General features: G+C 46.0%; 5 protein-coding genes across 5 annotated transcripts; 2 read left to right on the top strand and 3 right to left on the bottom strand.

Moving 5' to 3' along the window:
* Window positions 1-10475: 10475 nt before the first annotated feature.
* MYCFIDRAFT_176326 (uncharacterized protein) lies at window positions 10476-11398 on the bottom strand (the record flags this gene model as incomplete). The annotated part of the gene is made up of 9 exons (XM_007930118.1): window positions 10476-10487; window positions 10549-10796; window positions 10822-10841; window positions 10869-10898; window positions 10930-11018; window positions 11065-11126; window positions 11161-11175; window positions 11199-11255; window positions 11281-11398. The coding sequence occupies 9 exons, from the start codon at window positions 11396-11398 to the stop codon at window positions 10476-10478; spliced, it is 651 nt and encodes a 216-aa protein (XP_007928309.1).
* A 398-nt stretch (window positions 11399-11796) lies between these two features.
* On the bottom strand, window positions 11797-14565 carry MYCFIDRAFT_114349 (uncharacterized protein; the record flags this gene model as incomplete). The annotated part of the gene is made up of 1 exon (XM_007930117.1): window positions 11797-14565. A coding segment is annotated over one exon (2769 nt), but the record flags the coding sequence as incomplete, so codon positions are not given.
* Window positions 14566-15274: 709 nt separating this feature from the next.
* MYCFIDRAFT_176324 (uncharacterized protein) lies at window positions 15275-18185 on the top strand (the record flags this gene model as incomplete). The annotated part of the gene is made up of 24 exons (XM_007930116.1): window positions 15275-15459; window positions 15482-15562; window positions 15601-15768; window positions 15794-15950; window positions 16016-16063; window positions 16093-16214; window positions 16240-16337; window positions 16392-16623; window positions 16676-16704; window positions 16730-16768; window positions 16806-16853; window positions 16883-16889; window positions 16914-16965; window positions 16992-17034; window positions 17065-17181; window positions 17221-17255; window positions 17289-17392; window positions 17452-17598; window positions 17624-17706; window positions 17737-17760; window positions 17786-17874; window positions 17898-17934; window positions 17960-18038; window positions 18068-18185. The coding sequence occupies 24 exons, from the start codon at window positions 15275-15277 to the stop codon at window positions 18183-18185; spliced, it is 2142 nt and encodes a 713-aa protein (XP_007928307.1).
* Window positions 18186-18209: 24 nt separating this feature from the next.
* Window positions 18210-20474, bottom strand: MYCFIDRAFT_76923 (uncharacterized protein; the record flags this gene model as incomplete). The annotated part of the gene is made up of 1 exon (XM_007929880.1): window positions 18210-20474. One exon carries the CDS (start codon window positions 20472-20474, stop codon window positions 18210-18212), a length of 2265 nt encoding a protein of 754 aa, XP_007928071.1.
* Window positions 20475-25350: 4876 nt separating this feature from the next.
* MYCFIDRAFT_26476 (uncharacterized protein) lies at window positions 25351-26557 on the top strand (the record flags this gene model as incomplete). The annotated part of the gene is made up of 3 exons (XM_007929709.1): window positions 25351-25533; window positions 25580-26146; window positions 26195-26557. 3 exons carry the CDS (start codon window positions 25351-25353, stop codon window positions 26555-26557), a joined length of 1113 nt encoding a protein of 370 aa, XP_007927900.1.
* Between the last annotated feature and the right edge of the window lie 693 nt (window positions 26558-27250).

The following is a 27250-nucleotide window of genomic DNA, read 5'->3' as shown; positions in this document are numbered from 1 at the left end:
TAAAGACGAGGATATAGTTACACTAGAGGATCTAGATCTACTAGGACAGACGTCCGACCTGCTAGTCTATATAGTCGATTAAGATCGCCGCCGCTAGCGCTAGTATTATAGCGACTATTACAACTCTAAGTACATACTAGGCGATAAAGATCGCTTAGCTGCTCGACGCTAGCCTATCCGCTAACCTATCTATTAGCCTAAGCGGTCTGCTCGCTGCCTAAGAAATGCCAATCTTAACGTTATATACGCTTAGCTAGTTAATAATAGTCTAACTAAAGACGAGGATACTAATGTAGATAAAGACTCGTAGAGCGAGGGCGAGTTAGAGATCGAGAGTTGTGCTAGCAATGCCTCTAACGACGACGATAACGATTAGCCTAGATAGCGGCCTAGTAAGCGCGGCCTCGATAAGATAAACGACGAGGAAGAGGGCGTACTCGATCCTACTAGCCTCCGTAGTCCACGTCGCACGCTAAAGTAGAAGTACACTATTGCTATGTAGCAACTCGCGTAGCTTAGATTGCTAATAGAGAAGATAATGTTTATATAGTTCGGTAAGGCGGGTACAAAGACCTACCGTAAGCGTGTATAGGCTATTTAAGATATATTGCCGAATAAGCACCTTATTAGTGCTGTTTAGTTATATACTAAGGTTAAGAACTTAATTAGCAAGAAGTTCTTTAATACGTATAAGCTAGAAGACAGTCTTGCCGCACTACGTCGCCTATCCGAGATATACGATATAATCTATAATATCGCCCTAAATTAGTACCGCCTTCTCGAGGATTTTATGCTGCTAAATACCCGTAAGGATACTATATAGCGAGCAATATCGTTCGAGGACAAGCGGAATATAATACAGAAGCGTATCTGTACGATTACGTATATAGTAGTGTATTTAATAGCACTAAAGCGGGCCTCCTAGATACTAAAGTCGCTTAGCCTTCTATTAGTATATATTAGCAATCTTCCCGCACCTCTTATCGATACCCTCTATAGTATAGGTCTGCTTCCTACGTACAAGACTATATAAGCCTTAATTAAGAAGAATGCTAACACTTAGCGGCTAAAGATCTTAGAATAGGCTAAGCTGTATATCTAGTAGATCTGCTATAACAACTTCAATCGCTAGGCTAAGCGGAAGGATTAGGTATATAGATATTAGTTGCTATGCTAGAGCACTTGCTAACGCTAATATAGGACATTGCCGACAACAATAAACAGGTTAATATTACTAACTCGTATATCGCCCTCTGCGAGGATATACTAAAGGGGGGTTTAACGTAGGATATACTAGACCGCTCGAAGCTAGTCCTAACTAAGAACATTATCCGAAACATCGACAATAATAATACTGTTATAGCAGTCGAAATGCACTAGCTCTACGAAGCTTGTATATATATATTTAGTAACGCGATTAAGACGATCTTTAAGGTAGCGAAGGATACCGGCAATCTAGTCGAAGAACTAGTATATCCGGAGATTGACTATAGCTTCCGTAGTAAGACCTAGCTCCTAGCTATACCTCTATCGTAGAATAACGAGATCTCTAATAAGGGCACTGCCTTAGTATACGACGATATCTACTAAGGCAACCTTAGTCTAAAGCCCGATAATCCGATCTTCGACAATAGGTTGATTATTAACGTTAGTAATTAGCTTACTATCGAGCGTATACTAGCTATAATCTTTAGCGGTGTCGAGAACAAGGCTATATACGATAGGAAGCAGTATGTCCTTCTAGTGCCCGCTTAGTTCTACATCTTTATAAACCTATGCTTTACACTATTCCGTACCTATTAGAATAAGAACAAGGCCGGCGATCGTATAGACTTCTCTCTATTATCGGATGTCGATTTCTAGGGTATAAAAGAGGTTAATCCAAAGTCGCTAAAATTCTTCCGGATATAGCGACTGCTAAAGCGTTGCTTTAAGGCCCGTACTGTCGCTATATTCCTCTAGATTATAGTTAACCGTAGCTATATCTCTAAGGATCTTGCTAGTAAAGGTAACTAGACCCGGCCTAAGGTCGTTAAGTAGGCTATTGTCGAGAAGATCTCTGCTACTAAGTATATAGACATCCTAAAGGAAATGCACAAGCTGCTCTTGTTACCCGAGGCATAGGAGGGTATGCCTAATCGACCTGCCGGCGATAATAGCGCTATACTAACTAGGCTAGATGCGGCCTTTACCTCTATATACAGACTAATAAAGGAGATCTCCTTATTCCTACGCGTTCGCTATACTGTCCGTATCTAGGACGTCGGTTACCTTCGTCGATGCGTAGACTATACTATCCCGATGTTCCTTAGAGCTAGACAGAGCAACTATAGTCGTCTAATAACCTATTTCTATTTCCTCCTTAATAAGGGTAGTACTAAGGACCTATAGAAGGCGGTCCTTGCTACTACAACCGTTAATTAGTCTAGAAAGAAGGGCTATACTGTCGGTAGTAATAAGATAATTAAGCTTATTAACTATGCCCTATCCGAGGACTATAATCGCCTTGCCAATTCGACTTATAGACTTGCTGCTGCCTTTAAACGAGTATCGATAAACCGAGAGGCATCTCGCCTTATCCGCGATATGTTTAGGGAGAATTCTAGTGTCTATCGGACTAGTTACTACACTAATAAGGACATTAGCGCGGGCGTATTCAATCGAGCTAATAAAATCCGTATCGATAGGTTCGCGAAGTAGTAGTACGGAGATTTCACGCTCTCGGACGATATCTAGAATATCGGTATAGATTAGATACTATTAGTCGTCGAGAACTTTAACGCTACTAACTAGAACTTTATTCGAGGCCGTACTACGGTGCTAGAATCTAATGCCTTAGAGGGTCCTAATACTGCAGAGCGCCTAGATAGTGTTAATTACGGTCTAATTGAGGATGTAGTACTTGATCTAGAGCGAGATAATGTATAGGTTTAGCTTGCAGATAGTACTACTTAGCTATTCGAGGGTATAGAAACCTAGGACCTAACTAGCATAGGCACTAGCGCTAGCGCTAGCGACGGTAGAGTAGAAGGAGCTAATATAAGTCTCCTCGCACGTATAGGTAGCCTTAGTAGTAAGGGTAGCAGTAACTTTTAAAAGAACAGAGTATAGAGTATAGAGCATAGAGTATAGAGCACGGAGTATAGAGCATAGAGTATGATATTTAATGTATTAAGGAAGGACTATTCTTGTCTAAGCACTAAAACAACGCCTGTAATATCGTCGTTGTCCTATAGCAGCTCTAGATTGAAGTAGTAGCGGTAGACTAGAGTGCGTGCCTTGATAGCTAGCTAGGCTAGGCTAGGCTAGGCGTATAATAATAGCTTAATAGCTAGCTAGGCTAGGCGAGTGCGCGCCTAGCGGCGAAGTAATAGCGGTAGACCAGATTGCGTGCCTAGTAGACTAGAGTGCGTGCCTAGCGGCGAAGTAGTAGCGGTAGACCAGATTGCGCGCCTAGTAGACTAGATTGCGTGCCTCGTCGGGGATGTTTATAAAGTCGAAGGGTTTAGCTAGGCGTACGATAATAGTTTGATAGCTAGCTAGGCTAGGCGTACGATAATTGCTTAATAGCTAGCCAGGCTAGGCGTACGATAATGGCTTAATAGCTAGCTAGGCTAGGCGTACGATAATTGCTTAATAGCTAATAGCTCCGTAGACTAGAGTGCGTGCCTAGTAGCGAAGTAGTAGCGGTAAACTAGAGTGCGTGCCTAGTAAACCAGAGTGCGTGCCTAGTAAACTAGAGTGCGTGCCTCGTCGTAGTGCTTATAAAGTCGAAGGGTTTGGCTAGGCGTATAATAATAGCTTAATAGCTAGCTAGGCTAGGCTAGGCGTACGATAATGGCTTAACAACTAGCGTTACTCTAACTAGGGGCAGTCGGAGTCTTAGTTAGAGTAGAGGTCTCTGCTATTAGCTTCGCTATAGACTTGGTTCCTATATGAATTTAGAGCGCCTAATGCTAAAGGAGGCCTCCGGTAATTTCGATAACTGCTAGCAATTCTAGCCTTAGGCATTCGACTAGCAGCAGTCGGCGGCTATTGCGTTAAAAGTGCGATAATGTATAGCCGTTATTGTTGCCTTGCTATTATAGCTAAATAGCGCAATCCTATTAGTAGAGGCAAACCTTACCTACGATGCGCTAATATAGACCTACGCTTCCTAGTTCAACTTCTTCTTCTTCTTCTACATATACTAACACACTAACACCCCTAGTAATACACTAGCTGTCGGCTTCTTAGCAACAGTGTCGATACCTCTTTGTCGTATATAGGTAGCTCTATAGCGATTAACACTATTCCTTGCTAGTTCTGCGGCTTGCTACCGATAGAGCCGCTTGTCTAATAGTTGAGGTTCCTCGATCGGTAGAGTTTGTTTAGTCCTTCTTTTAAGGTCTCCGATAGGCTTTGCCGAGCAAGACGTTACGAAGGCGACTCTCCTAGCGAGTAGGTTGTTTTCTATAGCTTTAGCGGGCGTCGACTGCGCATTTAACCGAAAGAGTATAGTTTTTGTTAGAACATCGCAGTCTTGTCTTAGTGCAATAAACTGCGGGTCTCGGGTAGATTAGCGGAGGTAAAAACTCTTTAGTAAGGTACACCTATAATGCGGCTAACGGTCTAACTCGGTAAAAACTCTTTAGTAAGGTATACCTTAAGTAGCGGCTCGATAGCGACTCTCCTACTAAGTGGGTTAATAGACTAAGTAGGTTAATGGACAGAGTGGGTTAATAGGTTCGTAGCATTACTACAGGTCTAACTCGGTAAAAACTCTTTAGTAAGGTACACCTTAAGTAGCGGCTACAGGCTTCCTACGTTCGGATTCTTTATAGAATAACATACGCGCATCTAGTTAAGTCGGCGTAACGCCTTCGTTAGGACTATTAGTTATAATAACCTTAGTCGTTACGTAAGGGCCTCTAGTATACTTAAGCCCGAAGGCGCTTAGTCTTTACTGCTGCTATACGACTATAGCACTGCTATACGACTGTAGCCCTTTGCGTATTAAGACTGTTATCCGACTACAGTGCGCCTCCTCTTCTAGCAAGCGTATCAATATTGCTATACGACTACAACGCGCTCGACAACCTTTTTTTTTCGCGGTGTCTCTAACACTAAGGGCGCGGTTATACTCTATTATTGTCTAGGTACTAATAAGTGTCGCTTTAGCGAATAAGCTGTTATTGTTTCGCTTAATAAGTCCCTTCCTATACACCTCGCGTACTATAGTTAGTAATAGAATACGTTAATTGTTGCGCATTACGCGTAGTATATAGGCTATATATAATACTAGTATGCTTCGGAGTGTATACTTCTATAGCCGCTTAGTACCGCTAGTTAATTAGATCCCCGGACGCTACTATTCGTTTTCTCTGCCTTATATAGTAACTAGTTATCGGAATAATCGTTCTAGGGAGAGTCTAAGCAATAGAGGGCGTTAACGTAAGAGGGCTGTCGTAGCTTCTCGAAGGGTGCTTTTACGAGCGCTCGATGTATGTTATCGCCCTACGTATCTATCCTTGCCGTATATATTGTAGTGCTAATAGCTGCGGTGCAATGAGTATAGTGCTAGTCTCGCTAGTCTCGCTAGTCTCGCTAGTCTCGCTAGTCTCGCTAGTCTCGCTAGTGACTTCTCGCTAGTAACTTCTCGCTAGTGTTGGTGCCTAAGGCGGCCGTTGTTATCGTGTTAGACACTTTTGTTAGCGCTATTTGCTAGAAACGCGCTAAATCGACGTATCTCGCTATATTAGTAATACTGTTATAAAAGTCGTAAAGTCGGTATTATAAATGCGCGGAAGGAAGCAGCTATAACGTTTAATCCTACTAATTAAGCGCTCTGCTATACTAAATCCGGGGTCTTAGCGGGACTCGGCATCCTTGTCGCTTCCTCGAATTTACGCTTCTCGCCTAGCTCTTATATACTATCGACACCTACGACTATCTATACCTACGACTATCTACAAACCCTTATCGCAAAGAACACAATAGAAAAGCCTACTTAGCGAGCCTATAAGGACATAATAGAAAAGCCTGCTTAGCGAGCCTATAAGGATATAATAGAAGAACCTGCTTAGCGAGCTTACAAGGATATAATAGAAGAGTAGTAAGGAAGGACCTTATTAAATGCTATCTCTAGCGCTATCTCTAGTACCAATTCTAGCGCTAGCTCTCGCAGAAGCAGCTAAACTAGGCACTACTATACGCCAGCTCTCGTAGAAGCAGCTAAACTAGGCCAGCTCTCGTAGAAGCAGCTAAACTAGGCACTACTATACGCTAGCTCTCGTAGAAGCAGCTGAACTAGGCATCCTACATTATACGCCGGCTCTCGTAGAAGCAACTTAACTAGCTCTCGTAGAACTAAACAGGCCTAACGAAAGATAGTATAGTATACAACCTGCGATCGAGCGTAGTGTTACGGCTCACTTTTCCGGGGATGGGACAAGGACTTAGCGAGCTTATAAGGACATAATAGAAGCCTTATTAAATACCAATTCTAGTGCTAATTCTAGTGCCATTTCTAGTGCTAATTCTAGTGCTATTTTACCGCTAATTGTAGCGCTATCTCTAGTGCCATCTCTAGCGCTATTTCACCGCTAATTCTAGCGCTAGCTCTCGTAGAAGCAGCTAAACTAGGCATCCTATATTATACGCCGGCTCTCGCTAGCTCTCGCAGAAGCAATACAACAACTAGGCTAGCTCTCGCAGAAGCAACTTAACTATTTACTACCTACTCGGCAGATACTAGGACAGGATATTGTCGTTAACTCTACTACTACGACTGCTTGCTATACTTAAGCTTCTCGTACGAGCGCCCTCGCTATATAGACCCTTAGTAGCCGCAGGAATGCGAATGTTACGACTACTACGGCGACTAATATAGGCTTGTATCAACCGCTCGGTTGCTTTATCGACAGTTATCTCTTCTTCTTCTTCTTCTTCGGTAAGGGTAGAGGCAGAGGCAGAGGCAGATCGACGGGCGCCTAATAGCTAAGCACTACGGCGTTAGCGCTTCCTAGCTAGTAGTGCGTCGGTAGAAGGCCTAGCAGGATCAGTACTATTAGAAGGAGGGTTAGAAGGTCCCGCCGCCGTAGTAGGTGTCTGTTAAGCCTGCTAAGCCTGCTAAGCCTACTAAGCTAGGCTGCCCTGTATACCGGACTAGCGTACAGTATTCGCAAAGGTAGATCGCCTTAATAACTAGTTTAGGTTGCGCTGCTCTGCCTCTATCTGCTATAGAGTCCTATAGGTTACTAGACGTAGATCGGCTAAACTACCTTTAGGACCCTCTTCTTCTCCTACCTGTTTAGTAGCATCTGCGATAGCCTTCGCTATAGCATCCTGCTTTACCTTCTATTCTGCCTTATAGGCATCCCAGTTAGCGTATACAGCTTCAGCAATGCTAATAATAATAGCAAGCAACTTATCGAGATCCGTATCCTTATACTGCTATCTATTTAATTCTAGTACGACCTATAGCAACCGATCTTTACTAAGATTCACATCCTCCTATATATCTATTAACCGAGCTAGAAGGAAGACCTCCGATATAGACTACATCAGCCTATCCTTTATATACATACTAGCTAGTATACGAAATAGGCGGTTCTTACGCGGGTATAGGGTGTTAATCTTCTTTAAGCACTAGTCCTTAATATGCTTAAGCCTAAAGCTCGGTCTTGTGCCTTTGCCTAGTAGGTTGACTAGCTTAACGCGCTTAACTAGTAGTTTAGGTAGATCAGCTATTAGATCGGTATTATAGAAGTTGTAGCAATCTCTTCTATCTGCTTAGCCGAGTAGGTACGGAAACTAGGTTAGGTGTTCTCTATAGTGCTTATTTATTACTACTCGAAAGCAGCGGCCTAGTATCTTTAGGTAATCGTTTAGCGTACCTAAGAAGACCTTTAGAATGTTCTTCCGGCTCTCTAGCTTAGATTTATTCTATATATTACTCTCCTTAGATTTGCCCTTACGGCCTCTAGAAGCACTATCTCTAGTATCGGTATTAGCGTTACTATGTATATCGTCTTAGTCGCTCGTACTACTAACATCCTTACTAGGAAGCTCTTGTCGCAACCTGCTAGGTCCGGTAGTGTATATGCCTCTACCTCTACTACGAGTACCTCTACCGCGACTACCTCTACCTCTACTACGACTACGACTACGACTACGACCGCGCGACTGCGACTACGATAGTAGAAGGATAGAAAGCATACTAGCACCTTCCGGCATACGCTTAATATAGTCTCCGGTATAGTATAGTACGAAGAAGAATGTACGAGGTCGATAGAAGTGCGGCTTATCGAAGAAGCCCTCTATATTTAATAGAGCTAGTCGCCGAGCAATACGACTAAGTCGCTGCTAAAGGTCTCTAGGATTGCGAGTAATATTGAACTTCTATTAGTATATATTAGCGATATTAGGTACGTCTAACCTAATGCTTGCTATAGTAGTAGCTGCTATATAACGAATAGTAGAGTCTAATTTGCAATACTCGTCGTATCGGTCGTCCTAGTCTAGCTTTAGTACCCTCGCTATATAGAAGGAGATAGTTCGGGTAGCATTAACGCCTAGACCTACTAGGCTATATTAGTACCTCTTAGTTAGATCCGGATTATCCTTAGTTAGATATAGCAACTAGCTACGGGCGATATCGACAAAGTTAGCGATATGCTTATAGCTATCGATAAACACTAAGGACTTGCGTATATTCTATAGTATTACTAATCCCTTCGTAATCTCCTTCTCTTCTCTATTAGGAATTAGTAGATAGGACACGGCATTATCGATCACTATATATAGTATATCGTAGTCGGTTAGATGCTCCTTCGGGATAAATTTAATAATATATATAATTTCTAGGCGATCGATACTACTACGGATAATCTTAGTCTCGTATAGGTTAGGGCCTTCCTTACGTATACCGGCATACTTTATCGCATACTTAGTGCATTCTTTATCTATAGTCGCCGATACTAACAGCGTACTAGTGTCGATGCGTAGGCGGTTACGCATTTAACCGACCTACGAGTATTCGCCCCGGAAACTAGAAGGCTTACCCTAGTTATAGATTAGGTGCGCCTTATCGATAATAACTAGACCGACTCGCTCGCGTATACGTAGATCGTTTAGCAGGGCAAGGAACTAAGGAGATGCTACCTGCTTAGGCCTAAGTAGAATATACTAGATCTTGCTATTTAGGATGTTCTTAAATATACCTAGATCGATCTTCTTAGTCTCGGCAGAGATATATACTAAATAGACGAGACTACTAGTATTACTAGCTATACGCTCGATTGCTACTACTTACTCGGCACCTAGGCGATTTAGTAGTACGACTTAGATAGTAATTATACTAGTTAGCATTATAAAGCCCTAGAACGGAAGACTCTTTCCCTCGCCTATACGAGTAATAAATAGGACATTATTCTAGCTATAGACGAGCGCATACATTACTAACTTCTGCGCTAGAGTCGGAGTATATGCTAAACTAGGGTACTTGAATTCGAGGATTTTAGTTAAGCCTTTCTTAATAATCTCCGCCTAGTACTAGACAGTTTCCTTAAATTAGCCTACTTGCTATACTAACTCCTATATACGCGTAAGCGGTGTCTCTAGATTTATAATCTTCTCGATACGTCGCTAGAAGTGCTATCGCTATTCGGATTTTAGCTAGGGTAGCTATATAGGAGGAACACCGAAGTCTAGACGTACGCGTATAATAGCGGAACGACCTAGTAGTAGTACTTAATATAGTTCTTAACGCTCGAGTTGCTACTTCTTCTAGCGCGCAGCCTTCTCGGCTAGGCGCTGCTTATAGCGGGCTTTATCGCTAGCTATACTAGATGCTAGATGCTAGATACTAGATGCTAGATACTAGATACTAGACCTCGAGTCGAACTTGTCGATTAGCGGCCTCGATATCGTTAATCGTATAGGATATAGTTTAGATAGCTTTCTCCGGCGGCGGTAAGGTCTAAATTAGACTATCGATTTAGCGTACTTTAATAGGCGGCGGAGCTTACGGGACACTTAAAGTTTGTAACTGCGTATTAGGTTTATCGAGATTAGGCGATAGGTTAAAGTTCTAGATATTAGAGGCTAAAGGGTTAGTTTGCCCTACCGAGTCGAGACGAGTGTGCGACTAAATTATATAGTAAATAGACACGCGGAGGTTGTAGAGGGTACTAGAAAGGTAGACCTCCTATACTTTGTTAATGTAGAAGGGCGTCGTTTGTTTGCTCGTAAAGTATATAGAGGTAGGTAAACGAGTTAGTCGAGAGTAGCAATTTACGTTTATCGATAATAACTTTAGCATTTCTAAAGCGACTAGCTTATTAAAATAGCGGATATTCTTAATCGCTAAATTATCTAGGTCCCGTCTCTATAAAGTGCTATACTGCGACTAATAGTTGTTAAGCTATATAGCTTATTCGACATAAAATATAGTAGTAGTAACGCAACCTACACCCGCTAGCAACGGTTTAGCTTCAGGCGCTTCGCTAGAATGAGATCTCGAATGGCGCTAAACCTAATGTAGTATAGTGTAGAAATAGAAGTCACGAGCAGCACACACACGAATTCAACCACGAAGCGCCTGAATGGAGGTAGACGAAGGATTCGGCGAGGAGGAGAAGAAAAAAAAACAGGAGAAGGGGAAAGTCTTGTTGCTGGGGATCGGAAATAATAATTCTGGACATTATTTTCTTGTTCGCTTTGCATAGCATACGGTACGGTATGCTGATTATCGCGTGCGTGCGCATGGCGATCAGCTAAAAGGGTGCTTCGCTGGTCGGAGGCGCATTTCTTTGCTCTTTTGCCGAAGATGGCAGGGACATGCCGATTTCATCATTTCTCTCACCGCATATGCGCGGCAGCTGCACATGACTACGGACAGACGTTCGACAAGGCGACTGGATGATATATTGATAGATCATAATTTACTCATCGGCTATGACATGGACGTACAGTACAACATGAGTAAGTGGTGGCATGACGATGGCAAGGCTTGAAGTCTCTGAAAAAAAAATTCTCTGAAAAATGATTGATCAATTGTTAAAGTGTGGCTTCTGATTTGACCAAGGCCCTCGCGGTCAGTGGCCTTCTCGCACGTTGCCTCACCGCAAAGTCAGTAATGGCGTCTATCTAGTCAGTAATGGCGTTTATGATCGGAACATGTCTGCTGCAGCGCTATGCATGCATATGCCAATCACTCGCCGCGCATTGAATTGCAGAGATATAGCTCAGCTGTGGTGCCAACGCATGATGCACTACGCATTGCGCATTACGCACTACGCCGATGCAGAGCAATGCCTCCATACTGACCACTTGCGATGCAATGCTGTGGCGCATATCGCAACGGCCAATAGTCGGCTGTAGATTGAGTAACGACGAGCTTCCCATTCGCCACCATGCAATGATTTCCTTGCAACGAGACATTACACGTCAAGTTTGCCAGCCGTTGATCTTGAAGATCTCCTTGAACTTGCCTCCTCCCTCGGCGTTTCTGATTCTTTGAATCTCGTCTTGTGACAGATTCAGAGACATCTTAACAGTCCGATTATCAACAGCATCTGAGAAGCCGTCGCCGGTGCCGTCGTGCGGCGGTGAAGACGGTATGTCCGAGTGACCAGAGTCATGCGCAGCAGCCGCTACAGAATCAGGGAGTGCACTACTATGAGACGCATCTCGCTTGACTGCAGCCGAAATGCCGGCACCTGATTCATGATCCTCGTCATCAAGATCTTGACAAACGTTCCTCTGAGCGTTGTGGCTGCTCACAAGATCTTGACGGCCTGCTGGGTGCAACCAAGAATCGCGCAACGCGAGACCAAGTACCAAGGCGACTTTCCTGTCGACACTGTTTCCGACAATGCGTAGCTGCTTTTCTGGTGTGCCAATCAATACCTCGTGGTCGAGATACCCGAGAGCGCGTCTTGCTTCCATTACGGTGAGAGGGCGGTGTTGATCCCAGTGTAGTACGCGCCCGTTGATTCCGTCACCTACACTGAGCCTAGTGACAATGGTCGGGAAAGGGTGATTTGGGCAGACGCGAGTGTAAGATTTGCTGTTGATACCACTGCGCACAAGATTCGCCTTCGTCCTTATGAAGTACTCTCGTGGTTCACCACGTAATCTGCCGGCATCATGAGCCTGGAGCAAGCCCCATTCACGTGGTCGTGTTGGCACCATAGCTATGCGTGCTCTGACGTCTGGGGCCTCAAGGACAGCGAGTCTGTGATCAGGGAACCTGATACAAAGCTGAGGCACAGAGTCGTATACCGTAGGAAGGTCTGCAACCGACTGTTCAGCGGTCACGAACGGCAGAGCTACGAACGGATTCGTTCTGCGAGTGCCGAATGGCAAGCCATTGCTTGACCTCCCCAAATTGCGGGTCCGAAGATTCTTGGTGGGATGTGCATGCGTAATTTCTGGCTGCGACAGCGGTACGGCTGAGGGTGCTGTGGCGACGATGAACACTCTCGAGCGCTGTTGCGGACTTCCGTACGACCAAGAGTCCATAAGAAATTGCTGAACCTGATAGCCAAGCCCAACCAAAGCAGAAATGACTTGCGAGAAGACGTTCTGCTCTGGTATAGGTCCTTTCTTGTCTCTCGGATGGTCTGTCATCGTGACTACGTTCTCCAGGATTAAATACTCCGGGACGTAGAAATCAACAAAGGACACTACCGAGGCGACCATGGATGCATTCTTTCTTGACCTCGGACTGTCCCTGTCATGCTGAAGCTTTGAGAAGCCTTGACACGGGCTTCCGGCTGAGATGAGATCAATCTCACCAGTAGTCGCAGTATTGTGGACCGACTCTGCAGCCATAGCGTTGCTGAGATAGTCGTCTACGGAACCAAGGAAAAATTTCACAGGTTCCGATGAGTTGGCCTTGTAGCTGTGAAGGGCATGCTCGGCATAGTCAACAGCATGGGTGAATTGCACTGCGCCGCCCTCTTGTAGGCCACGATCAAATGTGCCGCCGCCACAGAAGATACCAAGTCCCTTCAGCTTGCGATTAGATGGTGCTTCTTGTGGATCCCAGCCTTGACGAAAGGGTGACTTTGCATTTATGGAGTCGGCATCCATATCTGTGTCAGCGATGTAGTAGTAATCCCCTGCACCGCCCCTGTCGTACGGCGTTGGAAGATTGCTGCATGAAAATATCCTTACATGGCATTCTCGCACTAGATGCTCGCATTGTCTGCTGAAAATCTCGGAGGACGGGAGAAGCTGATTAGGTCTTGAAGCAGGGAAGATGTCCTTCTTGTACAGAAACCTCCGCATTTGAACGGTGCCAGCGCTGCCGAAGCTGAGAATCTGCGCAGGTTCGCAATTTCGGCCGAGAGCATCCTTTTTCTTTTCAACTAGAACTGTGTCACCTACTCGATATTGAGGTACCGCTTCTGGTGTATACTCTGCTTGGTGACAGCAGCAAAAGTCGCTATTTTGGATCTTTCGAAAATCGTAGAAATCCATCTCTGCGACTGTGCGAAACTTCTGTCTGACGAAAAGCCCTTCCTGCGTACCCGGATCGAGAGGGTTCCAGGCGACGTCGACTTTGTGAGTGACTTCTTCTAGATGCAACGCTTCCTTCACACCACAGCCGCAATTGTCGCTAAAGAAAAGCTCGTTAGGGAACATGTATTGAGCTTTGCCAATCGTCGTGTCTTGAGGATGGTAAAGCCAGATGACGTCTAGGCGTGTTTGTTCATTTTTCTGCTTCCAGACTCTTTGAACATATGCATACCAAGTCTCTGCGCTGGACTTCCAACGACCATCATCCTCTGCTGGCACAGCAACGATGTCTCCGACCGCAATCCTGCCACGAGCTTTGATCTGGTCAGAGGCCGCACTGATTGGCGTTAGGCTCGACGGCGATCGTGAAAACCAGGGTGTCAAGCCACGTCGAGCTTTGAGTTCGTGAATCCGCGAGAGGAGGCCAGGCTCAGTGACCGATGTCTCGAGGATCTTATCAGCAAAGTACATATGACTGAAGCTCTCATAAGCAAATGGCGTTACGACAGTCTTCGCGTCGCCTTTCTGCTTGGGCGGCTGCCTCGGAATGGCTTTGAGCAAATCTGGATATGGTAAGCTTTCGCGCCAGATCTGATGTTTGCAGATCTTGATGTCGTCGCTAGGCTGTTGCACTCCATGGCTCTCTTTCCACAAGAAGTCGGCATATGCCACGAAATGGACGGCGAAGTCTCTCGTCTTGCTCTGGCCCAACCACACCCGTAGCGAAGCGTCTTCAGGATAAGTCTTATGCAGCCAGTCGTAGAAGGAAGCTCGAAATTGACGCAGCGTTACGCGCTCTGTGGCCAGCATGTATTGAATGGCATGCTTTGTGAAGCGCGCTACCCAAAGGAAGGGCTTATAGAAACGCTCGTATTCCTTGCCCGGAGTTCCAAGCTTGTACCACACGTTGTGGTAAGCGCCACGCAAAGATTGTACGCAAAGCTGACTCCCAATATCGGTTGTCTCAAAGTCATCGTATCCGTCAACTGTCAGTACCCGGAACGGCACGTGCTCCACAAAGTAACAGTCTTGGCCGACAGACAGAACGCCATCAAAGCAGAATTGTTGATGCCGGTCGCGAGATAGCTCGTGAAGAGCAACAAGTGTGTGTGCGTGCTTATGGCTGCTAGTCGGCTTATAGATAGAGAACTGGTCAAGCGTGACGTAGGTGTACTCTGGCTTTTCGAGCAAGTGCGCGTTTGCTGTCTCATGAGCCGCAATAAGCTGTGGAAGAGCCTGGGACTCGGGGAGAGATGTGACATTGCTCGGAGACCAACCGAAAAGCGTCCTTGGAACAGAAGGTCCAGCTGCCCAGCCAGGAAGTTGAACATGGCTGAGTTCTCGCTGGACGGTGCGCAGAGGTATTGCTGAATCCTCATTGAAGCTTGATCCCGAGTCATAATCAGGTAGCGAGGTAGGCTGCGACTCCTCCCGCAAACCGGTCGGTTTGCCCAGGCGAAGGGAATCTTTTCTAGAAATGGACGCCTCGCTCCGTGGTGTGATGATACCATTGACCACAGCAATAGACTCAGCAGGTTGTGCTTCTTCAGAGTCGTCGCTAGAGGTATGTAGGCCTCTGACCATATCCTCGTTTCTGATACTCTTTCTCTTTGGTCTTTGCGCCAATTCCACGGGGAATGGATGGGCAAGTTCATCCTCTTCATCGACGCCGAGCTCGACGCATCTTCTCTTTTTGAACGGCTCGATTTCGCGCGAGGCGCGTCGTCTCTTGGGCATTTCTTTGCTGCGGCTGTACCTATGTTGTATGAGTCTTCGCTTCCGAAGCAGCGCCAATGTCTTGAAGTGCTGCAGCTGGAGCAATATGGATGGAAGAAATGCTTACCATCGCGCAGTGCCGAGCTGGTGGTCGCGTCTGAGTGCGGAGCTGAGGTTAATTCGACGCGAACCAGCCACCAGGGTTTTGGGCCATCACTGTATTACGGTGATCTTGTGAAAGCGAAAGTGGCATTAGCCATCCACATCCACATCCATCGATCTACACATGCCAAACGGAATTGGCAACGGTGCGACATGTCTGCCATAGCCGTGATGCGTGAAGGAGACGGTAGAGTGCATTGCATTGCAGTGCAGTGCAGGAAACGGGAGGTTGACTGTCAACGTGGGACCACCGACCACCGACCACCGACCACCGACTCCCGAGGCATACATCATGCTGTGTAGCGAGAGGCGCTTCACCTCTCACTTCGACATGTCCTCTCTGGCACCGATTGCGCGCATCTACTCACCTGTAGTGTCTCGGTGAGCTTCTGGCCATTTGGATGAGCACTAATACGCCAGTCCATTGCATTCATTCATTTGCCGACGACTCGCCATACGTTCACCATCTGCCGCTTACATCGCGCGAACCAGTACGAGCAGGTCTTCCTCCCTCTCTGGAAGCTACTTCGACGTTGTACTTCATTAAGCGCGTCTGGCTTCAAGTCGACAAGCCAAAGGCCTTGCATTGGGCAGCGACTATATATTGACCAATCATGAGCCTATGTAGTTGAGCGGTATGGATGCTGGATGCTGGCAAAGATGGGCACGACTTCATGTCCATTTCCCGAAAACAGAAGGTCCCAGCGACCAAGTTTGCGCCTGAGCATCTTCTGGCCCATTGCAACTCTGCAGTGTGGTGCCACGAGTACTCGCAACGGTCCATGTACAGGCTTCGATGATGATGAGGGTGCTGAGCCTGATATTGAGTGAGGATCTTACAGTATGGACCAGGGGAACTCGACATGGCGGTGGCATGATCGGGATTCGGGAAACGAGATTTCACAACCCGGCCCGATCCCATTTCTTCCGTACAGTACCTGCTCCTCCGAGTCAAAACCCTAGGTCAGTATGCCAGATAACTACTGTACTTCATGAGCATTGAGCATGGTGCCATGTGATTGTCCTCTCTCCAACCCTGCAACAGAGCATGCATGAGAATGAATCAAATGATAATATTACCTGGCACCTGGCACTGCTATGTGAACCAAAATCCAACCACATCGCTACCACATCGAGACATTGCACCCGGTCACAAATGTATCCGCAGACATGCTCACTACTGATCAAGGCTTACTTTGCTCGCGCCCGGCTCGTACAGACTCTGTCCGCATCGGAGTGACAGTGGATACTCTGGTATCCCTGCATTTTCATGGATTTGAACGAATAGCGCTGCTCAGAATCGACGGTCCGCGTTTAGTGACTAGCACTCCGATGCGTACAGACTCTGTACACGTCGTTGGTCTGAGTGAGCACCAGGATTGTCGCAGCGAAGATATTGCGTTCTCATAAAGCTTGAGCGCTGTATTACACTACCGAAGCAACCATCTTCCAGGATCGAAATTCACGTGTCCGGATCGAGCGCCATGCCGCAAAGCTTATGCGTTGCTAAGGTGATGAAGGACAAGGCCTTTGACGGGGTCTGCTCCGACAACATGGGGCCCATACCTTGCTGACATTGTCGCATGCCAAGCTGCATGCGACAGCATCATCTCTATACCACTCGGACGTTGCTTGTCACCGATCCGTGTGAATCGAACTCCTGACACTCGGAGACAGATCTGCTGCGGATAGGCAGATTCGACCTCATTAGGACATCACCCTTGGCCAACGACATTCTTCCGGCCATCTCCGACCAGTTTCCTCTCATACCACTCCTGCAATCCAGTGTCTGGAGTCGAACTACTATAGCCTCTCGATAATAAGTACAGTGAGCCAGCATATATGAGTGTCTTGATGCAGTGGGGGCAGTGGAAGGGTTCCATTGTTCGAATGACCGCCAGTATTGCCTCTTCCTAAGCGATGTCAGCAGCCTTGCTCACATGTCTCTGATGCACTGTGAATCGCAATGCCTCGCTTCATGCAAGCACACTCAACGCTTTGGTAGGTGAATCCTCATATGCTTCATTTCCCACCATCAGCTAGATTATAAATGTATTTCAAAAGACATTCGCACTTTGCTTCTCCAAGCTCCAAGATATCATTTCTTTTTCCATGCATAAACTACCAAGTCGTCCGTCACTACCAGTCATGCGTCTTGACCTCAAGAACCATCATGGCCTCCATTATCGATCGGATAGAGCAGAAAAATTGGTTCACAAACACATGCTGTGGTGAGCAGTACATGCATTCGTGTCAAGCGTCTCGATGGAATGAACGATCACCGCTGTTCAGCCCACCCTACGAAGGATCCACGCAAACGTTGTGCTAATGGCGATTGCCTTACCTAAGACCTCAAAATTTCGCAGTTCGGACGTGAATAGTTGGCTCTAATTCTGAGAGACCAAAATGAACTTCCACGAGCAAATCAGAATCGAGACACACTCTCGACGATTGGTAAAGGCTGCAGCCGTGTATTTGCCACGGCATGTGGTGTTTTGGTCGAAACAAAGCCTGCTGGTCAACGCGAGATGGTTCTCGACCTCGATCGTACAGACCTATGTCCGTGAAGAAGAGACACAGGACGAGCTCATCAGCACAGACGATGCCTTGAGAAATAGGTACCTTCATTCGATCATTCGCTATCATCTCCTGTCGTCGAGCAATAGGCTTAGCATCCAAGCATCAATCAATCCATCATCAGTCATACGCCCATACCCAAGTCCCCAACGCCACGCTCAAAAACAAAATTCCATCGACATCATGCCATCCTCGTCAGCTGCTCCAAGTATTTCCCGTGATCCAAACAGTCCGAGCCTTGACTCCTACGTCTCCAACTGCCAACCTCTTCTCTCCTGAATACTCGGACTAGCCAACTGCCCGGGCATAGCCTCAGAGCTCATCATCCTGATAGGGTTCCTTAGCGGCACACCGAAGTCATCCTCGCCAGCAGAACCATCTTCCTCAGACTCATCAAGGAATTCAACGTCACTGCCGTCAAGGTCAAATGAACCAGGGATGTGCTTTTTCATCCCGCGTGGGCTCTCATATAGTAGGGTATTCCGGAATGTGCCTCGAGCGAATCTCGCCGCGATCTTCAGCATGATGGCGATCAGATGTGCGGGAGGGCCAAGAAATACATCGTAGGCTTTTCGAACCAGACCTGCAGCTAATGCCTGGTCCTGCTTACGATCTGCAGGTCGTCCTCTTCGTGAGCGAGTTGATCGAAGCGAGCTTGACGAGGCAGTAGAGGACGAAGACTGTCGTGTCGGCTGCCTCCGAAGTGGTTCGAAACCAGTCGTCTCTCCACTGCCAATCGTGCGGCGAGCCTGTATCCTAGCTTGGATTTGTGCATAAGGATCAGGCTCTACGTTGCCGAAAACTGACTGCCGCTGCAAGAAAGCATTTTCCTGTTCAGGATCTGCCGCCGCTGGGTGCTCTGTAGTCACTGCAGCAGTGTTCTGGCTAACAGCGTCCGAGTCTTCAGACTCTTGCAGCGATGGCTCTTTGTCAAATGGATCTAGATTTGCGCCATCGACCTGGAAACTTGGTAATGAGGCGATTCGGCTGTTCGTTTTGACATGGAACGGTTCCAGCGATGGTGGCTGATCGTGCATAGGGATACCATCTTCGGCCGCATGTGCATCATCTGTGACGGTGACAGGATCGGAGTTGACAGAGCCTTCTAATTTGGGTAAAGCTGCAGATGCGTCTTCATGCACGTGGAGCGGATCGGGTGGCGTGGAAGTGCTTTCCGCCTCATCATTCTCTTTATTAAGCTCGCCAGGATCGCCAGGCTTTTCTTCCAATTGGTCGGCGTCTGCAGCCGAGCGGGTGATGGCCGCCGCGCCCATGTCCTCTGCCTGTGACGGAGATGCGGTCGGTGCAGAGATGGCAGACGCCATTTCTGGAGCATGGCTGACGTGCGATGTGTACATCCCAAGTTCTTCTCGGCTTTGCTCGCTGCTTGTTGATTGCTCAGGTTCCATCCTCCGGGAAGTTGGATTTGGCGAAGTGAATTCCAAGTCAGCACTGGAGTCAGGCGGCGACGGCGGCATATCTGTGAAGATCGCTTGTAAGGTTCGATGTTGCTCTCGCGAAGCTCCTGGCTCTGTATGCAGTCGCTCTGTATGCAGGTCGCGAGAATGGGAATCCGATGTCTCTGAAATAGCTGCGTTGTCATGGGCCAGGAAGGATGTGCGAAGTCGTGAGGGCGGTGTAGATTGTAGGGACATGAGTGGAGGCGCCGTGACAGAACGCTGATTGAAACGCTTTGCTCGATCGCGAACAGAGGGCCGCGAGGGAGTTGCAATCTTCATTTGCGTGAGCTGGTCGGCAGCCTCTTCGACCTGGTCATCGGTCGAGCTCGAGCTGCCCTCCTCATCTGTCGCAGTCTGACTACCTGAGGATTCACCACTGGGTCGGTCTTGATCTGGAGTCCAGCCTTCTGGCCTCCAACTGTAAGCCTTGTCCAGCTTCCACTTCTTTGCTGGGCCATCTGTTCGTCTTCGCCGTTTCTTGGGCTTCACTTCCTCCTCTTCTGGCAAGTCGACGGAGAAAGTGCGGGCAAAGGGACAGGCAGTTCGCTCGTAGAACAGGACTTTGGCGAGTGTCAACTTCAGCTCCTCCACCTTTTCCAAATCCTCAGGCGTATCTCCGGGCAGCTCAATGCGGTAGTAGGTATCCGGCAGGACGCGCATGGCGAACTTACTAACTCCGTCGACGCACCAGCAGTTACTCCTCGGCATTATAGTGTGCAGAAGGGCTCCAGAGTGTAAGAATGACACCGAGCCGGGCACACGGTAGATCTCCAGCGGGCCGGCCGCCATGGTCTTCTCGGTATTTGTGGCCCATGGCAGCGTTCCTTGCGCTCTGCCACCTGGACTCGGGGTGCCTGCACTACTTCCAGGTGGCGAAGAGCTAGTAAATCGGATGACCTTGGTGTTGGCATGTACAAATAGCGTCTCTACTCCTTCTGTCTCTCCGATGGCAGCGCCAGTCGAGGCAGCGCGATTGGCGGTGGGACTTGTGAACGATCGCATCACGGTGTTTTGGCGCGCAGGAGTCGTCGGCGGCGCCGTGCTCGACATTTTCGCAGGCGGCTTGGTAGCGGAATCATCGATGATGCTTGTTGGCGTTGGCGTTGGCGTCTTCCCTCCTCCCTATGCTGCCGCTGACCACAGAATGTTGGAGGCTCGGGAGGCGCGCTTGGCCGTTGCTTGTACTGATTACTGCCGTTGATGCCAAGCACAGTTCGAAATGGCAGAGATATTGTCGTTCTCATTGATAGCAATTTCGCGCATCGTTACTGACATGCGCTTCGATGCATGTGAAGCTCGTAAACAGCATGGACCAAGGTGGGCGAGGGTGGGTCGCATGCATGCGCTTGGCCTTCGGTTATTCTAGGATGCAAATTGGTCGGGACGGCTTCCGAGGGACCCTGACCAATCTTTAGTAAATTCCATAGTTTCTCGAAATACACTGTTTCTAGCATAACAATGCAATAACAACACCTTTATAGATGATACTATACCTATTAAAGAGTCCTCGTTATAGGCAATATAGCGCACTCTAGATCGTCTAATTCTATTACTATTTACCTCGCTACTAGCTATAAGAAGCTTACTACCGCGAATAGCCGACTATACAGCTAGAATACTAGATTCCTCGCAAATACTACGACCTCTATAGACACAGGTATAACCGGAGACGCTTAATATAGGTCTATTTAATATAGAGATACAAAATCTAGTATAATAGGCCCTATTTATAGATATATACCGTAGTAGGGACTATTTCTAGAATCTAGCCTTTCTAGAGATACAACTAGCCTTCCTATAATAGCAGCGGCGACGATATAGTATAGAAGAGCAGTATCTTAGTAACCTACTTAGTATAATATTTAGTTCCTAAGAGATAGACGAGGAAGAGATAGAGTTAAGAGTATAGAAATCGCAAGTAGATACCGTATAGACCGCTACTCCGCTAGCGAGCAACTAAGCTGCTATAGAACCCTCTAACTCCTATGCGCCGTATATAAATATAGTAAGAATAGTAGAGCGGAAGGCACCTATTAAGAGCGCCGAGGCTCTAGCAAAGAGGAAGCGTACTACTAAGGATACTACGACTAGCACGAAGCCGGCTTTATAGCCTAAGCTATTATAAAGGCGCAAACTAAGGAAGGCTACTATAATATAACGCAATAAGTCTAATATATAGACCGACGACTAGGAAGTATCTATTAATAATACTCTATAGCCTCTAAGTATTTAGGTTAAAAATACTTAGTAGAATACTAAGTAATCGTAGGCTATAGCTAGCACTATACGCAAAGCCGTAGGTCGACCTTCGAAGCCGACGCCTACTCCGAATATTATTACAACCTAGTAAAGCGATTATCGTAGCTATATCTTCTATAATACTATTATTGTCTATATAGGCGACTTGTCTACTATCGAGAAGGCTTTACAAAGCTCTAGTAACAAACTAAGCTATTAGGGTATACTATAAGACCCTATAATATACGATACTTACTAGAGTGGCTGTTTAGTTAGTTTAACCGCTTTAAAGCATACTATAACTAAGCAAGAATTAGCGCTAGACTTTAGCACCGCCGACGACTAGAGAGATAGTATTACGCTATTAATCCTTTCCTATATTTAGGATAGACGCTTACTTAATATAAAGGTTAAGGAGTCCTTTATTAGACCTATATTGTCGCCTATAGAAGTAGTAGAAGCGGCTAAGGTATAGTAGAAGAATAAGAAGTCCTCGAAGGACGACAAATTAAGCGACTCGGATAGCGACTCTTCTATAACTACTATAACTTCTTCTAATAAAGACCTTCTACCTTCTAGTTACTATAAGTATAAGGCAAAGCGATAGAAGAATAAGAAGAAGCGTAAGAATGCTAATAACAAGACAAAGGAGGCCTATATTGCCGAGGTTTCTACTATCTACAATAAGGCCCTAGAGATGTTTAATTATACGGATAAACAGTGTTCTAATACCGCTAAATACGACGCTGTTTGTTACTATATAGACGACGACGGCTTCTACTATATTATACTTAGCTTATATATAGAAGAATAGGGCCGATTAATTAAGGCAAAGAAGGCTACAAAGTATAACTTGCCTGCTAGACTCGTACGAGATATTAAAACAGCATATAAGGAGGTTATACGCTTCTAGAAGAAGGATAATAAAGCGGCGAAGAAGATAGTAGTTATTAATAGTAATCTAGTATCAACTCCGACACTAGCGGCTCCGCTAATATAACAACCGCCGGCAATAGCTTACTACCCGTTTCTTAGTCCTTACGGCTATCTAATGCTACCGCATATCTAGTCGCTATTTGCGTATACTCTACCTGCTCGAGAACTAGCTAATTTGCGTAGTTTACTACCGCTAGTTAGTATTGCCGTAGTACTAAAAGAGCGCTCGAGAGTAAAGGAGTATTGCAAGTAGTTAAGGCGTACGAATACAGACATAGCGGACGTTATCTATTAAGCCGAGATTAGACTTACTTTAGGCTATTAGATACTAGCTAATATTAAACGCGCTAAGCTTAACGATAGTAAGTTTAAAACTGCTATTCTATAGTATAGATTAAGAGATTAGATAAAGGCGGACTTAAAGCAATATCTACGTACTATAGAGTACAATATAGTCGGCGAATTAAGTAATACTAATGCTAAAGAGGAGGAAGTAGGTAGTAGTAATACAACGACTAATAATAACGAGTTGTAGATTATTATAGCTAAGCTAGCTTTAATACTTTAATATAGTATTCTAATACCTATAACCGTTAAAAAAAATCTAGCTATATAGGCGGCGCATCTTTAGATAGTATAGATAAGCATAGGTTATATAGATTAATTAATATCCTTCGAAAGTAGTGTATTCTAACTATACTATCGATATTAGTAATACTAGAGACTAATGTCGGAAGTCGCTCGGACTCGCTTCGCGGTATCGGCGAAACTCTCGGCTATATCCGCGGCAAAACTCTGCTAGCTTTATATACTAGGAACACTATATAATACTGTTCTCTCTATATAAATAAGGGCGGCATCTTTTAGGATAATGCCGTCGGTATATTATAAAAAAAAATGAAGTTAATCGGATGCGTAGTTATTTAGTAATGTAAATAGGTTAGCTAGGGTCGGCTTATAGACTAGATGTCGGACCTCTAACGCTAGCTCGAGGGTCGAGCGACTTTACGAATTCGAGGAAATTCTATAGTCGGCTTTATAATATAACAACTATATATCTGATTAACGTTATCTTTTTTTTATAATACACTAAATGCGCTAGTTTGTATAATAGGAAAATAATTAATTAGTAATAGTTAGTAGAAGCAGATACGCTAAGTAGCGTAACCGAATCGGGCAGAACGCTAAACTAAGCTCGGCGGTTGCCGAACTTCCGAGCTAGCCCGTAGATATAGCTTAGCGCTAGCTCTAACATATTAGCTATAACAATAGCGAGCAAGTAACGACTATATAATAGTCGTATCGATATACTTTTTATATTAGATTATAGTATAGAACAAGGGCTTTCCGATAATATAAAAAGTATATATAGAAGTGTGTTATATAGCTTATAAATGCTAGTATAGCTTATCTAATATATAATAGCTGCGGAATATTGCTATGTAATTATAGCCTTTATCCTATTTCTATACTACAAACCGTAGGAACCCTTCGAACTTCTATTGCTAGTCCTTCTTACTATACTTCGGTATTGTATTAGCGTATAATCGAACCTAGTGTTTAAACAAGTAGAAGGTCTTCTTAATAGGGTTGTAATTAGGCGAATATAGCGGTAGGTATAGTAGAAGGACGCCCTTCTGCTTATATATCTCTTCTAAGTACTTCCTACTATAAGTACTATAGTTGTTTATTATTAATACCGATCGTAGCGCTAGGTATACCGCTATTCGAGGCAAGACGCGACTCTTTATCTATAATACGAAGTTAGCGGTCTTTATACTGCCCTATTTAATAAGCGGCTCTAGAAGCTATCTATTAACGTCGTACGCTAGTAAGAGACTATATCGCTAACTATAATATAGGTGCTTAATATCTCGCGCCTTCCTACCTCTTAGTACCTATCCTCGAGTCCTTAACGCCGTTCTATCGCTTATACACGTCTCGTCGCAATATACTAGCTACTACGGCTATAACTTCTATATCCTCGACTTATATATTAACCTAGCGACTAGGTCGCGTTACTTAGCGTAGCGCGATAGCATCTTATAAGTGAAATCCTCGCTCTTTAGAAGGCGCGAGATAGTAGAGGTCGAGAACTACTCGCTATAGCGATATAGTAATAATAACTAAACCTCCTCGTACTAATACGACGTCCGCGATAGTAACTTATCTACTACGAAGTCGCGTATATATAGCAGGACTACGCGTAGTCTGCCTACCTTCCTCGGCCTTATAGTACTACGGTCGTAGAAGCGCTTTATAATCTTCTAAATTAAGGTACGCGACCCTCTATACTATCCGAGTAACAACTCTACTACTTTTAGGCCGGCCTAACCCTTTTTTAAGAGGTGTTTAATAGTATTGCAATCTTAGGTAGTAAGAGGCGCTATATAGTCGGATTGGCTTCGAAGAGTAGCGCTAGTATAATATACGGTCGATTTTAAGGAGGTTAGTTACGCTATATAGCGCTCGATTGTAGCTGTTAGGCGATACCTTAGATACGTCTATACTATGGGATTTGAGGCTTTAAAGAGGTAGAAATATATTAAGATATCTACAGATGGATTTACTAGGGATTTTAGTAGCGGGGTATCGGCGGCAATCCCGACCAATTTGCATGGGAGAATACCCAGCAGCAACCCGTTACCCGCTTGAACCCAGCTCGCTGCACGCATACGTCACCGGCCATTATTATTATTCAGTAGAATGCAGAATCCAGCCTTTCTACCACCAGCCGGACATACGCGACACGATGAGCACACACGGCGGTTTTGGCAGCTTTGAGCTGAATTCCATCCTCCGAGGCGCTCAATTGACGCTCGTTGGAGCGAATCGAGCGTTGCAGAACCCCCAGTTGTTCACATCCGACCACTACAAGCAAGCTGCCTTGGCCATCGTCGCAGGCATAGCCATCCGTCTGCTGGTCGCTGTACCGGTATGCGCATTCAGCAAGCGAGAAATGTCAGCTGAAAGAACCACAGACCGTAGCCATTCGCCTCCTGATCGCCTTCTTGCGACTGTTCACACATCTGCAAGGCCCAGCATGGGACCACGACATCATCGATGGCATCCACTTCATTGAGCACTCCGTCCTACAGCTCCCGTTCTTCATCATGTCCTTCATGCGCTATCTGAGCCCGGCCATGGACCATATGTTCATGGACAGCCTGCAATGGGTCGACCAAACGTACATCCAGAAACACAAGACAGACGACCCAAGTCAGCTTCGAGCCATGTACTACCCCAACTTGAGAATGTACAGTGCACACGCGCAAAGCGCAGAAAAGAAGGATCCGTATGTTGCGATGAAGGCCTTCCTCAAGAGATTCGGTAGGAAGGCAGCTTTGTCCTTGGCTGTATATCTGCTCTCTTTCGTACCATACCTGGGAAAGCTCGTGCTACCAGCAGCCTCCTTCTACACCTTCAACAAGGCAGTTGGCCTGCCGCCTGCCGTACTGATCTTCGGAAGCTCATTGTTCTTGCCGAAGCGATATTTGGTCATGTTCCTGCAGTCTTATTTCTCCAGCAGAAGTTTGATGCGCGAACTCGTAAGTTGCCTGTCTGGACATGAGGCGCTGACGACTAACATCTTTTAGCTCGAGCCCTACTTCTCTCGCATCCGCTACACGTCCGAGCAGAAGCGCCTTTGGTTCCGCGACAGAGAGGGCGTGCTCTACGGCTTTGCCCTGGCCTTCTTTGCCTTCTTAAAGATCCCTCTTCTCGGCGTCCTCATCTACGGTATCGCCGAAGCCTCAACCGCCTATCTGATCACCAAGATCACCGAGCCTCCACCTCCCCCACAAGAAGCAGAGGAGTTTAAGAAGAAAGATGTGAAGTGGGAGAACAAACACGAATTCTTGAGTCTTCCATATGATGCCCTGGACCAATTCAACGTGCGCTTGAAGGAGAAGGAAAAACAATCGCAAGCCGAGCCTGCAAAGGGACGACAATTTACATAGTGGATATCTCGCCACCCTCTTGATCACTCCGTATTTCGAAGGAGTCCAGGCCTGGTAGCTCTGTATTGAGCCCTTTAGGACAGCATAGTCGAATAGTGTCGATTCGTTTCATCGCAAGTCATGTGGCGTCCCCAACAGTTTCAATATTGCCATGGTGCACGATTGCAAGGAGAGCTTCTTGCCAATACGGAGCTGCATGCTTTGAACATCTGGCCAAAGAATACCTCCACCCAACTTCTTTGACGTGCTTTTACAGCTCCGTTGATCCATACGATTGGAGACGAAATGGTTCCCTCTCTCAGTGCTAATAGCAAAATTGGAGAAACTTCGGCAACTCTGCACTATCAAAGCTCCATTACGATAGCTTCCTGATCAGAGCTCCATCTCCAGCCCCGCAACACAATGCTTGATCGTGATGGACAGCAACCAATGACGACAATCCACCAGCGGCGCGGTGCTTCGTCGCTCGCCTACGCGTCTTCCTTATCAGCCTTTCTACGAAGCTCTTACCCAATGCCACGGAGCTGATGCGGTCGACCGTGCACAGCACCTAAGCCTACATGAGAAGCTCGTTCGATAGCCCCGCTTCCAGGAACGATTGTCTAGGTGATGACGGTGAACCAAATAAAAGGTAGGTACTCGTTGTTCGATCGCTTGTGTAGCCTCTCCATACTCCCGTCGGCATCGACTGCA

This window comes from Pseudocercospora fijiensis, assembly GCF_000340215.1.
Source record: "Pseudocercospora fijiensis CIRAD86 unplaced genomic scaffold MYCFIscaffold_6, whole genome shotgun sequence".
NCBI classification, from domain to species: Eukaryota; Fungi; Ascomycota; class Dothideomycetes; order Mycosphaerellales; family Mycosphaerellaceae; genus Pseudocercospora; species Pseudocercospora fijiensis.
Note: the sequence above shows the minus strand (reverse complement) of the source record. Positions and strands in the feature narration are given on the sequence as shown.